The following is a 14619-nucleotide window of genomic DNA, read 5'->3' as shown; positions in this document are numbered from 1 at the left end:
TAGAAACAAAAAAGTTTTTACATGCAAAAGCTGTCAACATTTCCACTAATGTGCTTTGAAGTTTAAGCTATTCAGATTAAGCAATAAAATGCCTCAAATGGTCAACTGGACCACCAATGCGAGTTACATTCTGAAGAAATTTTGTCTACACATTTAACAAAAAATAAAGAAATGCAAACAATTGGAATAGAAAACTTCAAGGACTAATCAATATTTACTTGCTTCAATCTTAGGAGCTACTTCCTATGTGACCCAAACTGTAGAGGTTACTGGCCTTTGCTATTCAAGAACTGTCACCACATAGATTAGATCAGAGATACAGCATGGAAACAGACCCTTGCCGACCATTGATCACCCGTTCACATTAGTTCAATGTTATTCCACTTTCTCATCCACTCCCTACACACGAGGGACAATTTACCGAGGCCAATTACCTTACACACTCGCATGCCTTTGGTTGTGGGAGGAAACCGGAGGACCCAGGGAGAATGTGCAAACTCCACAGAGACAGCACCAGAGGTCAGGATCAAACCTAGGTCTCTGGCACTGTGAGGCGTCAGCTTTACATGCTGCATCACTGTGCTGCCCTAAACTACTAATAGTCAATTGCTACTAGTGTTCAGCATAGTTTAAACTATTCTTTAAGAATAGACAGACTGAAAAGATTTTTTTTAAAATTTATAGCGTTTAAAATTTTTTTTTTTTTAAATCTGGTTTCTTTATATTTCAGTTTCCGTCGTTTGTCTTGCCCTGTTGGTTTCTCTATTGAATTAAATATACTGCTTTAAGGCTGGTACTCAGATAGTTATTTTCCACTACATCTTACAAGGCTGCTGCCAATCTCTCTGGGTCAGTAAAAATGGTGTATTTTGCAGCAACTATGCACCATGGCATTAAGAGTGCACATGACTCTACTTGCTCATAGCAAGTCACCTAATCCAAGCCCCTGTATTTGCCATGGTACCATGTAGTTTGAAAAACATTTCCACGATGCCCCCTATTTCACAGAAAGAACCAAATGTTATTAAAGTTAGGGAGAGTGACAGTTAACTTGGTAATCCAAGACCCAGAATTCAAATGTAGCTCTGAGAATGCGACAAGCAAAAATTTACTGACACCTTACAAAGCATGAATGTTTCTTACAGTGCAAGCTTATTTATATTCATTCTTCCAACATGCTAAGAAATCAAAAAGTTATGAAAAGAATCAAAACCTATTTTATTACACATTTGCATTCCCTTGTGCCAGGGAATATTAATTAGATCTAGAGTCTTCACTGCAGAAATAAATTAATGAATCGATTTTGAAAGGCGGTGGATTATTTTAAACAGATTGCAGATTCAAACCAAAAAGTTTGCCCACAATAGTCGATAAACTAAATATACATCTTGAAGCTAAAGTGTGCACCAGAATATTTACAACATATCCACATAATCAATCAGTATTAAAACTTTTAAAACAATTTAAGTCATTTGTTGGTGAAAATATGTACTCTTTAGCTGGCTGGTGATACAACAACATGAATAAGATTTGTCATGTTGTAAAGATTCCTTCTACCATTTTAAGCTGCAAATTGCTATTTCCTATTTCTCTACGAACCAACATCTTAACATACTTCCAAAGATTAGTTTCCTCATTGCTTGTTTGGATAAATATATTGTTTATGTAAAGGGAACTCCCGCCACATTGCTTATTCCAACCCATCCTCAGGAAGCAGTGCAATATAAAAGAGCTGCTGACTGAATGTGCACTAAAACTAGATAGAAATAATTTTTACCCCTGACATTACTAAAGTCTGGACACATTGTGGCATGACATACACCTGATCCCAACAGTTTAAATACATACAAACAAGCATGAAATTGTTACAGATTTTCCTGGATGGAAAAGGAAGGTTGACATTTTAAGGATAACTTAAATCTTAAAATAAATGAGCAATTTAATATATTCTTTCATTTAGAAAATAAATCTTGGTTGGGATATGTTGGAGATGATTCCCGAATTATTTCAATGGAAAAATTTCTACTGCATCTGTGTGCAGTATGATGTTGAATACCAAATTAATTACTTCCTCGATAGGGTTGGAAATAAATGTTGTGATTTTGTATCACATATAAACAAATTTTAAAAAATGCCCCAAATATGAGATACTCTTCATATCCAAGCTCCCCTCCCAATCTTGGGACCACTAATATTCCATGGTCTTTTATTCTAAGTTTCTTATCTCTCCCATGTTTCATGTGGTTATATTGGGAATAGTGATTTGATTTGTTTGCTGTTGTTGGGGTAAGGGGAGGCAAACAGCAGGTTCTAAAGAGTCTACCTTGGATATCTATCTACCCATCTGATATTTTAGTAGCCAGTAGGCCTGAATTCCATTTTCCAATAACATGGTTTAGAAATTTTGTAAAATTCTTTTCCGCCCCCTCCCTCACACTTGCTGTGTGACAAACACACAAGTACAAAGGATGCCAGCCTCTTTACAATAGTCTGAGTGCATGTGCTTCATCCCCTTCCGATTTCTACAAGTACTCCGGCTTCTTTTCATCACTGACGTAATATGGATTCTCTTGCCCCTGACAGAGATAGGTGTAACGAGACTGCTGCTTTCCTTTAAAGGTCTTCAAGTCATCGTTCTTCTCAGGCTGGAATAACAGAGAACGGTGCAGAGCAGAATTAGGCAGATGCCCAAGAGAGGATTTGAGCTTACAAATGGCAAACAACATGCCTTCCAAAGACTTTAGAACTTATCACATTAAGTGCAATTGCACAAAATGAAGAGCATATATTCTTGACCCTTGTGAGAGACATTCCACAATGGGCCAAGAAATACAAAAATTAAGAATACCCTTAAGTTTTTGTATATAAAGTGTAATGAATAATTAACAGTTTAATAAGTAAAATAACAAGTTAAATAATTTAATAATTATTTAACAGTTAACGTTTCCTTAACATATACTGATAATATAACTATATAAGTGGTAGGACTACTGGTTGTTGCACAGTGATGGTTGTTAGCTGTCAGCTGGTGAGGAAGCTACTTTATCCATTTTAAATAGCTTGTTTACTGAGTTTGGGTGTGGAAGTGAAGCCGAGGTGACCAACATGGATTAGCTCAAACATGGCAAGACGGTTTTCTCTATTACCAGTTTATCAGTTCAGTTTATATGTTTAGTTTATTGTCAAGTGTACCGAGGTACAGTGGCAAGCTTTTGTTGCATGCTAACCAGTCACTGTTCTGTTGGGGTCAAGGAAAGAGCGTTCACATCGCAGCTGTGTTTCCACCAATCTTTCCACCACCATGCATAAGACAGACACCATTGTATGCAGATGCCGAGAAGTGTGTTCAGCTCTGGCTGAACAATTTCTAATCTTGTGTGTGGACTCTATAAGAAGAAGAACTGTTCTGTTAAATTTCTACAAGTTGTTATATCAACGGAGTGCATTGATCGTGATGATGCAAAAATGTGCAAATTAAATACATGGTAGTTAGGAAATTCTGGCAGCAATTTCTGCCTGAAAGTTACAAGATGCAATCTTTAATATGGGTTAATCTTGGGAGCAGAGATGTATTACTGAACCCAAGTTTAGCTTGGACATTCAATGAGACCACGGTTAATGCAAATCTTAACTGCCTCCAGCTCCTGCCTCGATTTTATAAATAACGTTAATAATAATAATGAATAATGGATGGGATTTATATAGCGCCTTTCTAATACTCAAGGAGCTTTACATCGCATTATTCATTCACTCCTCAGTCACACTCGGTGGTGGTAAGCTACTTCTGTAGCCACAGCTGCCCTGGGGCAGACTGACGGAAGCGTGGCTGCCATTCTGCGCCTACGGCCCCTCCGACCACCACCAATCACTCACACACATTCACACACAGGCAAAGGTGGGTGAAGTGTCTTGCCCAAGGACACAACGACAGTATGCACTCCAAGCGGGATTCAAACCGGCTACCTTCCGGTTGCCAGCCGAACACTTAGCCCATTGTGCCATCTGTCGTCCCAAACGTTAACACCCTTGGCTATCAATTGCTCACCAATCTCAGAGTCACTGTCCACTGACCTCATCTCCACAGTGTTTCGGGGGAGAGTGTGTCAATTGCAGGCACGGAAATCACTATCAAAACATGGGGGGGAACCGGGGGACACAATTTCTTGGCGGCCGCGCGCGCATGTGCACTCTCACACTCACATACGAGGCTTCGGAGGCTTCAGCCGTGGGCCCTGTGGACGGTAATTACGGGAACGATGGCCCAGGCTTACGGCCAGCGTGGAGAAGCAGCGCTAAATCCAGCTCAACTCTGCCTGTCTCGCCGGTTAACCTACAGCCCTGCCTGGACTGACGGGACACCAGTCCGGAGCTGTGGAGCTAGCACTGCTTCTCCGCGCGGTCTGTAAACCTGGGCTGTAGTTCCCGTAAGTCCAGGTAGGGCTGGCGGGTTAACAGGCAGAGTTGAGCTGGATTTAGCGCTGCTTCTCTGTGCTGGCTGTGGGCCTGGGGGCACCATCCCCGTCTGACTCCCGACGTCTCTGGCTGCCCCCGGGTGTGGGGGAATGGTCCAGTGACGGTTTGGCAGCGCCGGAGACCCGGCCAGGATCGATCCTGGCTGCGGATGAGGCGCAGGTCTGTGTCCAGGGCTGCAGAGAGTGTTTTTCGCTTGTGACCCTATGGCCTGGGCATGCAATTCAGCTCCGCTCCATCTGCTCCACCAGGACGTCTTCCTACTCCAATCACCGTGCTCTATCCTCAGTCCCACCCCCCTACCGCCTCTGACCTACACCTCCATCCTCCAATCATCGCGCAGAATCATCATGTCCCGCCCCTGCTGCCTGCTGACCGACGTCTCTCGTCCAATCGGCCCCCTCGATCATCAGTCCCACCCCCACTGTCTCGCGGAAAGCAGTGATTTCATCGGGTTTTAAAATCCGGATTACAAAAAATAGGGGGTATCGCCCCCCACCTCTCAAAATGGGGGGGGGGGGGGGGGGGGCGCGTCCTATCTGGCCCCCCCCCAGGATCTCCACCCCTGGTCACTTGCCCAGTTATGAATACATATGGCCAGATGGACAATTGCCCAATATGTTTTTCTCAACAGTAAATACTGTCAAATATGATAATGACCAGTTCATTCCCCTCACTCCCAAAATTCAACCACGCACTCACTAGAGTAATTTACATTTGCAATGTCTGCATTAGTCACTCACAAGATGAATCATTCAGGAGGAACTTGCAGCAACTTATTCTGGAGCTATTGTTGTTTGCCATATCTGGTAAACTCATTTTTGATCCCACAGTGTTGCATTGGAACTTCCCATCTTTAATCGTTCAGGGTGTTACCTTTTAGACAGATACAGCAAGGATACAGGCCCTTTGGCCCACCAAGTCCATGCTGACCATCAACCACCCATTTACACTAACCCTACACTAATTTAATCCAACAATATTCTCTCTATATCATCAAATCCCCCCAGATTCCACCACTCAACACACAAGGGCTATCTGCAGTAATCTATAAACCCACGTCTTTTAGACGTATGGGAAATATCGGTGCACCTGCAGTAAACCCATGCAGTCACAGGGAGAATGCAAATTTCACAAAGATAGCACAGAGGTTGGGATTGAACCTGGGGATCTGGCATTGAGGCAACAGCTCTACAAGCTGCACCGCTCTGCCATGTTATCCACCGACAGCATGAACTCTCCACATTCCCAAATGGGGGGAACATGGCAATCTTTCTTGTCGGGAGCATTTGCACAAATAGACTGGTTTCAAGTATTTAAAAAAATTTGGGCAGCAACTCCTAAGAAAAGTGAAATATATATTTTAGAACTTAAATGCCGAAAGAGTTTGATTTCAGTGCAAATGCTTTAAGTTGATTTGGTCCTTTGCAGCTGATTCTAGGTGCCAGATATGGCTTTCATTGGAGAGCACAAGCTAATTTCTTGATTAGTACAGGTGTCAGAGGTTATGGAGAGAAGGCAGGAAAATGGATAAGGAGGGAGAGATAGGTCAGCCATGGTTGAATGACTTGATGGGCTGAATGGCCTAATTCTACTCCTATTCCTTAAGACCATTTCCGTTTCCTTGGAGCACCGTTTCTTTGTGACCATGTGGGTTTCCTACAGGTGCTCTGATTCCCCCCCCCCCCCCCCCCCCCGCCACCAAGTCTAAAAGACCCATGGGTTTGTAGATTAATTGTCCACTACAAATCACCCTTGTGGGTTGGTGAGTGGTAGAATCTGGGGTGATTTGATGACAATACGGAGAGAACAATGTTGGATTACATCAGTATAGGGTTACAAGCAGTCACGAAAATCATGCCATGCTGAGTGAATGGGAATAGGGAAGTACGAGGATCAGGGAGAAAGAAATTTATGCCAAAATGACCTCCCAAATCTACTCAAGGTTTTAATCCAGGGTCTTGTGAGAAAAGCCAGTCAAAGGGAGTTGCTATTGGGAGAGTCAGGAAGGAAAATAACTGCATAAAGTGAAAAGGCCAAAATTAGTGCTGATTTTTCACCTCAACCCATTTTCTTTATCATCATTACTTTTTTGAATATCTTTCATTCATTTGTTCTATATCTCTCTTACATCATTCATTTGTTCTATATTTCTCGTTTTCCTTCCTGCCCCCCCCATCCCCCAGTCTGAAGAAGGGACTCGACCCGAAATGTCACCTATTCCTTTTCTTCAGAGATGCTATCTCACTCAGAGTTACTCCAGCTTTTTGTGTCTATCTTCAGTTTCAACCAGCATCTACAGTTCCTTCCTATACAATACATAGCTTTAACTCTTCTCACCGTTCTTCCTCCTTCCCGGTGGATGTCAGTTAAGCTGCTGGTGCTCCCGTTCTCCTGCATCTCCAGCTGGTTGCCGTCCCAGTGCATGGTGGCACGGGGTATCTTTGGCATCTCCGATTTGGGCCACATCACATAGTCATGGGAGCCGGATGAGGAGCTATAAGCACCGCTCCTTAATCTGCAAACAGAAACCCAACTTGGTTGCAAATCATGCCCAATATTCATTTGACCACGTTCAGCATGAAAAATTTGTGCAAGGAAATGTACAGATCCTATAACGTTTAAATATTTCACCATTTTTCACCTTTGCATATTGCTTGACAATGCTTATCCAACATGGACTTGAGAAATGTAATAAGAAGGAGTTCAGATGCCGACTTGTACCAAAGAGCAACAGTCTTTGATACAAACCTGCACCTGCCGTTCCAGGTTATTACATTTTGACGGCTCCATTGCAAAATGTCTTCAAAATATGCCTACTTTGAAGAAGTTCTCCTCTCTCTGTACGGAGTTCTTCGAGATCCTCCCTCACTGCTCTCCCTCCGATTCCTGCTGCTCCCCTGCATTTCGATCATGTTCTAACCCGGACTCGCTCTAATAATCTGCCCATACAAAAAACTCTTTTGCATGTGTTCATCTGTTACCAGCCATGCTTCTCCTCTTTTCCAGCTTTCTTTCCCATCAAAGAATGGTTCCTTTGTCTCTGGCTCTTGATCATTTGTTAGATATCCCACTAAAGGGCAATAGTGAGAAAATTACATCCAGACCAGTCAAATTCCACAATGAGGGCTACTACTTTAATAAGACAATAGGAATCCTTTCCCCCAAAACATCAAACAATACTGGACAGAAGTAACCCGAGTATTTATGCAGGACACAGGCTTACCTGAGGCAGGTTCCCATTAAGGCCAACAGCAGGAGTAGGAGGATACCACCCAGCACACAGGAAACGACCACCAGTGCCAACAAATATGCTGTGGACAGAAAAACAGACCACCATTAATATACATCTACATTAATGAACTATAAACTAGCACATCCCTTAAATTAGTTAGAGAATATCTAATTATCTGTTTATCTAGTAAATGAGCATTAAGCACTAAAAGATTTAAAAACATATTATTTTGCAGAATAAAAACTGTTAGCATTCCACTTTAATCCAAATCAACCCAAAATGAATTAAAAACTCTGATTAAGAACTACTTTTTCATGCAAGTTTCACAAGGAAGTACTAGTGTTCAAGCATCATACAGCACAGCAACAGCTCCTTCGATACAACTCAGTCAACCAAGATGTGCCATCTACGCATGTCCCACCTGTCCAAGTTTGGACCATATCCCTCTCAACCTTTCTTAGAGTTAAGACTGCTTCATTGTTTTATGTACTGACACCGGAACAATAAAATTCTTACATAGTCCATCAAAGAATGATGTGGCTATTATTGTATCAAGTAGCTTCTGTGTAGTCCAGCTTTGAGTGAAGTAATTACTTTATATCAAAAAAATAGGAGAGTCCAGCAAGCATAATATCCTCCTCCTTGAGTTTCACCAGATACACTATTCATCTTTAATTTCTTCCAGTACCAATATTAACTCATTTTCTCCATCCACTGATCCTCTCAGACCCGTAGAGTTTGCCCCGTTTTCAGTTACATTCAGCAGAATGTGACCACCAGACTAGTTTTGATCCTGGGCACAACTTTTTCATGACTGCCCTGGACTTGGTTGAAGATTAAGCAGTTGATTGCATATTGCATCAGGCACATAACCCCAACAGTGGACACGTCCAAAAGTGACAGATGTAAAAGGAGTATGTTGACCATTTGATTAATGGGCAAAAATGTATTGGGGTAGGCGTTTTAAACCTTTGATAATCCCCTTTTGAAACAGGAGCAGGTTGTTAACGAACTGCTGTGCTCTACAGAATAGAGGAGATGCCGGTGGCACAAACCTGATTGAGGAACAAGAAACCTCACCAGATGCAGATAAAGGAGCAAAAACTATGCCAAGAATAGAGGAGTGGTGGAGAGGCAGGAGTTACCGAACAGTGAACAAAGGTGGAAGCAGGGATATGATATTTGGTCCCCCACACCTCTACTAGTATTAAATATAATGACGCATCGTGGTAACAAGAGTCACGGGTTACACCCGGCTATTTATTTCTTAAAGAGCATTGTTTGTTTGTTAGATTCCAAAAGACCAACATCAATGTCTTAACAGACTCGTATCTTGTGTTCTGATCAATTGAACAATGCATTCTCTTTGTACTTTAGTACATTAGTGTGTGATGTGTATAAAGTGTGCTTACGTTTAACAATCATATTCTCTATTTATTGTTACAAAATAGTGTTTTTAATTTCCTCCGGGCACCTCCAAAAAGGTAAAAACAAGATTGATGTACAACAGCCAATAGAGTCACATGAACTGTGTAGGAAGGAACTGCAGATGCTGGTTTATAGATAGACACAAAACACATGTCACGTGAACTGTTGCATCGTATAGCCACCTTTTTTTGTCTACAAAAAAACGCTTTGACAATGTATAACACTAATTCAACTGGCCCTATTGTTTGCATTATTTGTAGAGAGAGTTTGAGCTCCATGTTACACTATTTTGCAAAGGATCACATGACATCTACTTACATTTATCGCAGTTGAATCCTCCGTAACCAAATGGACACCTAAAAGTAACAGACAAATGGTTTATTGCACTGGCAGAAAAGTCTGTTGCCGAACAATGTTTAAAAATCAATCCACAACCATGCTCCCTTTAAAACCATCCCATTGGATTTGTGCCTTAAAATCTCTCAGCTCTCAGGCAGGAATATCTTATGTGCAATTATAATTCTATTTCCCCTCCAGGTAGTCTCAAGCAACAATGCAGCCGAGAAGCAGTGCTTATTTTGTGATGCTACGTGCCAGTACTGTGTCGTTCAAAACTAGATTTAAGTTAATTTTTTTTAATATTACAAAGAGATTATGAAAGTAAAATTTATTAAATTATGCAGACAGGCCCTTGAGCAGCTTCAGCAGTTTATAGGACGACGATATGTCAGCTGGAAGGAATGATGTGTGTACCAGCACGTTTTTGTCGACACAAAACAAAGTACTGCCTAAAACCACTCAACAAAGTTGGCTTTACATTAGTTCAGCATGCGTTTATCTAGTCAAATGCAAAAGTTGGCATTCAATTTGTAACATCCGGATTTCGATTTTGGCGAAGTTTCTATCTTAATCTAACCATGGTTCAAGTAACAATACATTCAGCAAAGAAGGGGGAGGTAAAGTGTAGGTTCACAAGCATACAATTTCCCCGCTGAGTACTACTTCAGTAAAATTCATCTCAGCAAAGGGATCTAAATGGATTATTCCTGCACTTCACTGTTTCAAAAAGCATACCCACCCATCTACAGTAGTGCATACGACTTTAGGTTTGTGACGTTATTTTTTGCTGGAGGTTGCAACCTCTTGGTCGGGGCCTGAAGGGTCTTGACCTGAAACATCACCCATCCTTTTTCTCCGGAGATTCTGCCTGACCCACCGAGTTACTCCAGCACTTTGAGCCTATCCTAGAGAAAACTACACTGGTATACCATGATGTAAACATGGTTTTAGAGAAGGCAAAATCAGAATAAGCTATCAATTTTGTTAATCAGGACAGATGTTTAGAGTCATAAGGACATAGTATCACACAGCATAGAAACAGGCCCTTCAGTCCAACTATTCTATGCTGACCAGGATGACCAACCTAAGCTGATCCCATTTGCCTGTGTTTGACCAGAATTAAAATTAGTTATGTGTTTGCAGAGAGCTGATCAAAATGATTATGTATTTAAAAATGCAGTTCAGCCCACATACAGAGACTAGTTGTCAACACAAGAAACATGGGATATAGACACAAAATGCTGGAATAACTCAGCAGGACAGGCAGCATCTCTGGAGTGAAGGAATGGGTGACTTTTCAGGTCGAGACCCTTCTTCAGACTCGGGTCTCAGCAAACAGAGTCTGAAGGGTCTCGACCCGAATCGTCACCCATTCCTTCTCTCCAGAGAAGCTGCCTGTCCCGCTGAGTTACTCCAGCATTTTGTGTCTATCTACGATTTAAACCAGCATCTGCAGTTCTTTCCTGCACAAGAAACATGGGAGTTGCTTGTCAAAGTAATCCAAATAATATTAAAGTATCTTTGACACAAAACTTTAATATCAAATTAGCTCATCCTCATGATTGGCATGGTATCTATGAATACTGTACTGCATTAATACTGTAGGATAAAGTTTTCTAAAGAAGCAGGGCAACAGTGACCATAATGTGGTGGAATTCTGCATTAACACAGTTAATTAATGAGATTAGGGTCCTGAAGTTAAAGAAAGGAGATTTTGAAGGCAGGAGACGGGAATTGGCAAGGATAGACGGGCAAATTGTGCTTAAAGGGTTGAAGTGAAGATGCAAGACAAAGATTTAAAAACTGTTTGGATGAACTTCACAAATTTTTCATCCCTGTCTAGCGAAAAAGTAAAACTGAGAAGGCGGCTCAACCGTGGCTAACGAGGGAAATCAAGGCTAATGTTAAAGCCAAGAAAAGGGCATATAAATTGGCCAGAGGAAGCAGCAAACCAGAGGATTGGGAGAAATTTAGAACTCAACACAGGAGAACAAAGGGGTTAATTAAGAAGGGGGGGGGGGGGGGGGGGCACGAAAGAAAGCTTGCTGGGAATATAAAAACTGACTCTAAAAGCTTCTTTAGATATGTAAAAAGGAAAGGATTAGTAAATAGAAATGTAGATCCCTTACAATCAGAGGCAGGTGAAATTATAATGGGAAACAAAGAAATGGCAGAACAGTTAAATGAGTACTTTGGTTCTGTCTTCACTAAGGAAGACTCAAACAATCTCAGAGATACTAGGAGACCGAGGATCTAGTGGGAGGGAGGAACTGAAGGAAATCCACATTAGTCAGGAAATGGAAGGTAGACAAAAAAGCTGGAGAAACTCAGCGGTTGCAGCAGCATCTATGGAGCGAAGGAAATAGGCAAGGTTTCGAGCCAAAACTCTTCTTCAGACTGAAAATGGTGTTAGGTAAACTGTTGGGACTGAAGGCAAATAAATCCCTAGGGCCTGATGGTCTGCATCACAGAAATCGTGGAAGCATTGGTGATCATTTTCTAATGTTCTCTCGATTCTGGATCATTTCCTGTGGCCTGGAGGGTAGCCAATATAACTCCACTCTTTAAGAAAGGAGGGAAAGAGAAAACGGGGAAATATAAACTTACATTGGTAGTGGGTAAGATGCTTGAGTCGATTATTAAAGATGTCAAAGCAGCGCATTTGGAAAGCAGTGACAGGATCGGTCAAACTCAGCATGGATTTGTGAGGGGGAGATCATGCTCGATTAATCTGGAATTTTTTGAGGATGTAACAAGTAGAATGGATAAGGGAGAGCCAGTGGATGCGGTGTATCTGGACTTTCAAAAAGCCTTTGACAAGGTCCCACACTAGAGATTAGCATGCATAATTAGAGAACATGGTGTTGGGGGTAGTGTATTAACATAATAATAATAATAATAATATATCTTTTATTGTCATTGCACGTCAGTGCAACGAGATTTAGTGTGCAGCTCCACTGATGTGCAAGAAAGGTAAATAAATACAATACATAAATAAACAAGCTGAATTGATTGACGTGACCATCTGAGGGAGACTGTCCAAAGGGGGTGGGTGGGGGGGCACTCATTAGGGCCGGTTCAGAGCCGCTATAGCTCTTGGGATAAAACTGTTCCTGAGTCTGGAGGTTCGGGCGTAGAAGGCCTTGTAACGTCTGCCGGAGGGAAGTAGTTGAAACAGACCGTGGCAGGGGTGTGATGAGTCCTTAACATGGATAGAGAACTGGTTTGCAGACAGGAAGTAAAGAGTAGGAATTAACGGGTCCTTTACAGAATGGCAGGCAGTGACTAGTGGGTGCCGCAAGGCTTGGGGCCGGGACCCCAGTAATTGACAATATATATTAACGATTTAGACGAGGGAATTAAATGTGACATCAAGTTTGCGGATGACACAAAGCTAGGTAGCAGTGTGAGCTGCGAGGAGGATGCTATGAGGCTGCAGTGTGACTAGGATAAGTTGGGTGAGTGGGCAGATGCAGTATAATGTGGGTAAATGTGAGGCTATCCACTTTGGTGACAAGAACAGGAAGGTAGATTATTATTTGAATGGTGTCAGATTAGGAAAAGGAGAGGTTCAACGAGACCTGGGTGTCCTTGTACATCAGTCACTGAAAGTAAACATGCAGGTACAGCACGCAGTGAATAAAGCTAATGGCATGTTGGCCTTCATTGCGAGGGGATTTGAGTTTAGGAGCAAGGAGGTCCTACTGCAGTTGTACAGGGCCCTGGTGAGACCGCACCTGGAGTATTGTGTGCAGTTTTGATCGCCTAATTTGAGGAAGGACATTATTGCTATTGAGGGAGTACAGCATAGGTTCACCAGGTTAATTCCCAGAATGGCGGGACTGTAATATGATGAAAGAATGGGTCGACTGGGCTTGTATTCATTGGAATTTAGAAGGATGAGAGGGAATCTTATAGAAACATATAAAATTCTTAAAGGATTAGACAGGCTAGATGCAGGAATAATGTTCCCAATGTTGGGCGAGTCCAGAACCAGAGGGTCACAGGTTAAGAAAAAGGGGTAGGCCATTCAGGACTGAGATGAGAAAACATTTTTGCACTCAGTGTTGTGAATCTGTGGAATTCTCTGCCACAGAAGGTAGTGGAGGCCGATTTGCTGGATGTTTTCAGATTTAGCTCTTGGGGCTAAAGGAATCAAAGGATATGGGGAAAAAGCAGGAATGGGGTACTGATTTCAGATGATCAGCCATGATCATATTGAATGGCGGTGCTGGCTCAAAGGGCTGAATGGCCTACTCCTGCATTTATTTTCTATGTTTCTATGAATACTGCACAGTCCGACTTACTTTACACATGCTCCATTCTGAACCTTGAAGCCGCTTGGACATGCTGTTTGAAGAGAAGTAAATAAGTTGATTGTGTCTTACTCATCCTTACATCATTTCAATGGGTGCCTTGTTTATGCCAAGACACAGCAGTTTTTAGTCCATAAAGACACCTGTGTAAGCCGTGTGTACTCTTTTAACCCACCATTATAATAATATTATCAGCATCCAGGAGGACTACTCAAAGGGTACGTTCACATCAACGTTATACAAAGTACACACAGGAATCTCTCACTGTGGCCTCCATTTGCCGAACATGTGCGTTTGGGTTACAATTCAAATGATGTCTTGGCCCACATGATAAAAAGAGGGATATTGCTCAAAAGCAAAACAAAATCCATGAGGCAGAGGCCAGGTATTGTAATAGTGGAGCCCAAGGATTTATGGAGGCCAGGCATTCAGTTCTCAATGAAGTTCATGATGTTGAATGATTTTGTGTTAGGCAGGTGTTCCTGGAAACCTGGCAGACATACATGGTCATCTTAACCATCTCAAAATTCTCGTTAGTTTGTCATATAAACCAGGGTGCAGTGGAAATATTTGCTCAAATGATGGGTCACGGAGGAAATGGTAAACACAGCAATAAATGCAATGACGAGTGCAATACTGCAGAATTGTGCAAGACTAGTGCATTCCGAAGTAGAACAAAGAAAAATTAAAGTGTGATGAGGAAGAGTTACGAGCAAGCATATGTGGCAGCACCTCTGGAAAGGGGGTGTGAAAAAGGTGGCTGGTTGATGAGCAAAACTCAGTGCTGGAGGAACTCAGTGGGACAGGTAGCATCTGTGGAGGTAATTTTAT

General features: G+C 42.0%; 1 protein-coding gene across 1 annotated transcript in view; it reads right to left on the bottom strand.

The window, feature by feature from the left end:
- Positions 1 to 2129: 2129 nt before the first annotated feature.
- Positions 2130 to 14619, bottom strand: part of LOC116982018 (protein HEG-like) — a 79468-nt gene continuing 66978 nt past the window's right edge. The window contains exons 8-12 of the mRNA XM_033035289.1: positions 13780 to 13822; positions 9452 to 9489; positions 7697 to 7784; positions 6811 to 6988; positions 2130 to 2645 (exon numbers count right to left, since the gene is read on the bottom strand). Coding sequence (XP_032891180.1) covers positions 2523 to 2645; positions 6811 to 6988; positions 7697 to 7784; positions 9452 to 9489; positions 13780 to 13822 — 470 coding nt within the window. The 3' untranslated portion in view covers positions 2130 to 2522. The remainder of the gene's footprint in view (positions 2646 to 6810; positions 6989 to 7696; positions 7785 to 9451; positions 9490 to 13779; positions 13823 to 14619) is intronic.

This window comes from Amblyraja radiata, chromosome 16 (assembly GCF_010909765.2).
Source record: "Amblyraja radiata isolate CabotCenter1 chromosome 16, sAmbRad1.1.pri, whole genome shotgun sequence".
NCBI lineage: Eukaryota > Metazoa > Chordata > Chondrichthyes > Rajiformes > Rajidae > Amblyraja > Amblyraja radiata.
This window is presented reverse-complemented; position numbering and strand designations above follow the sequence as displayed.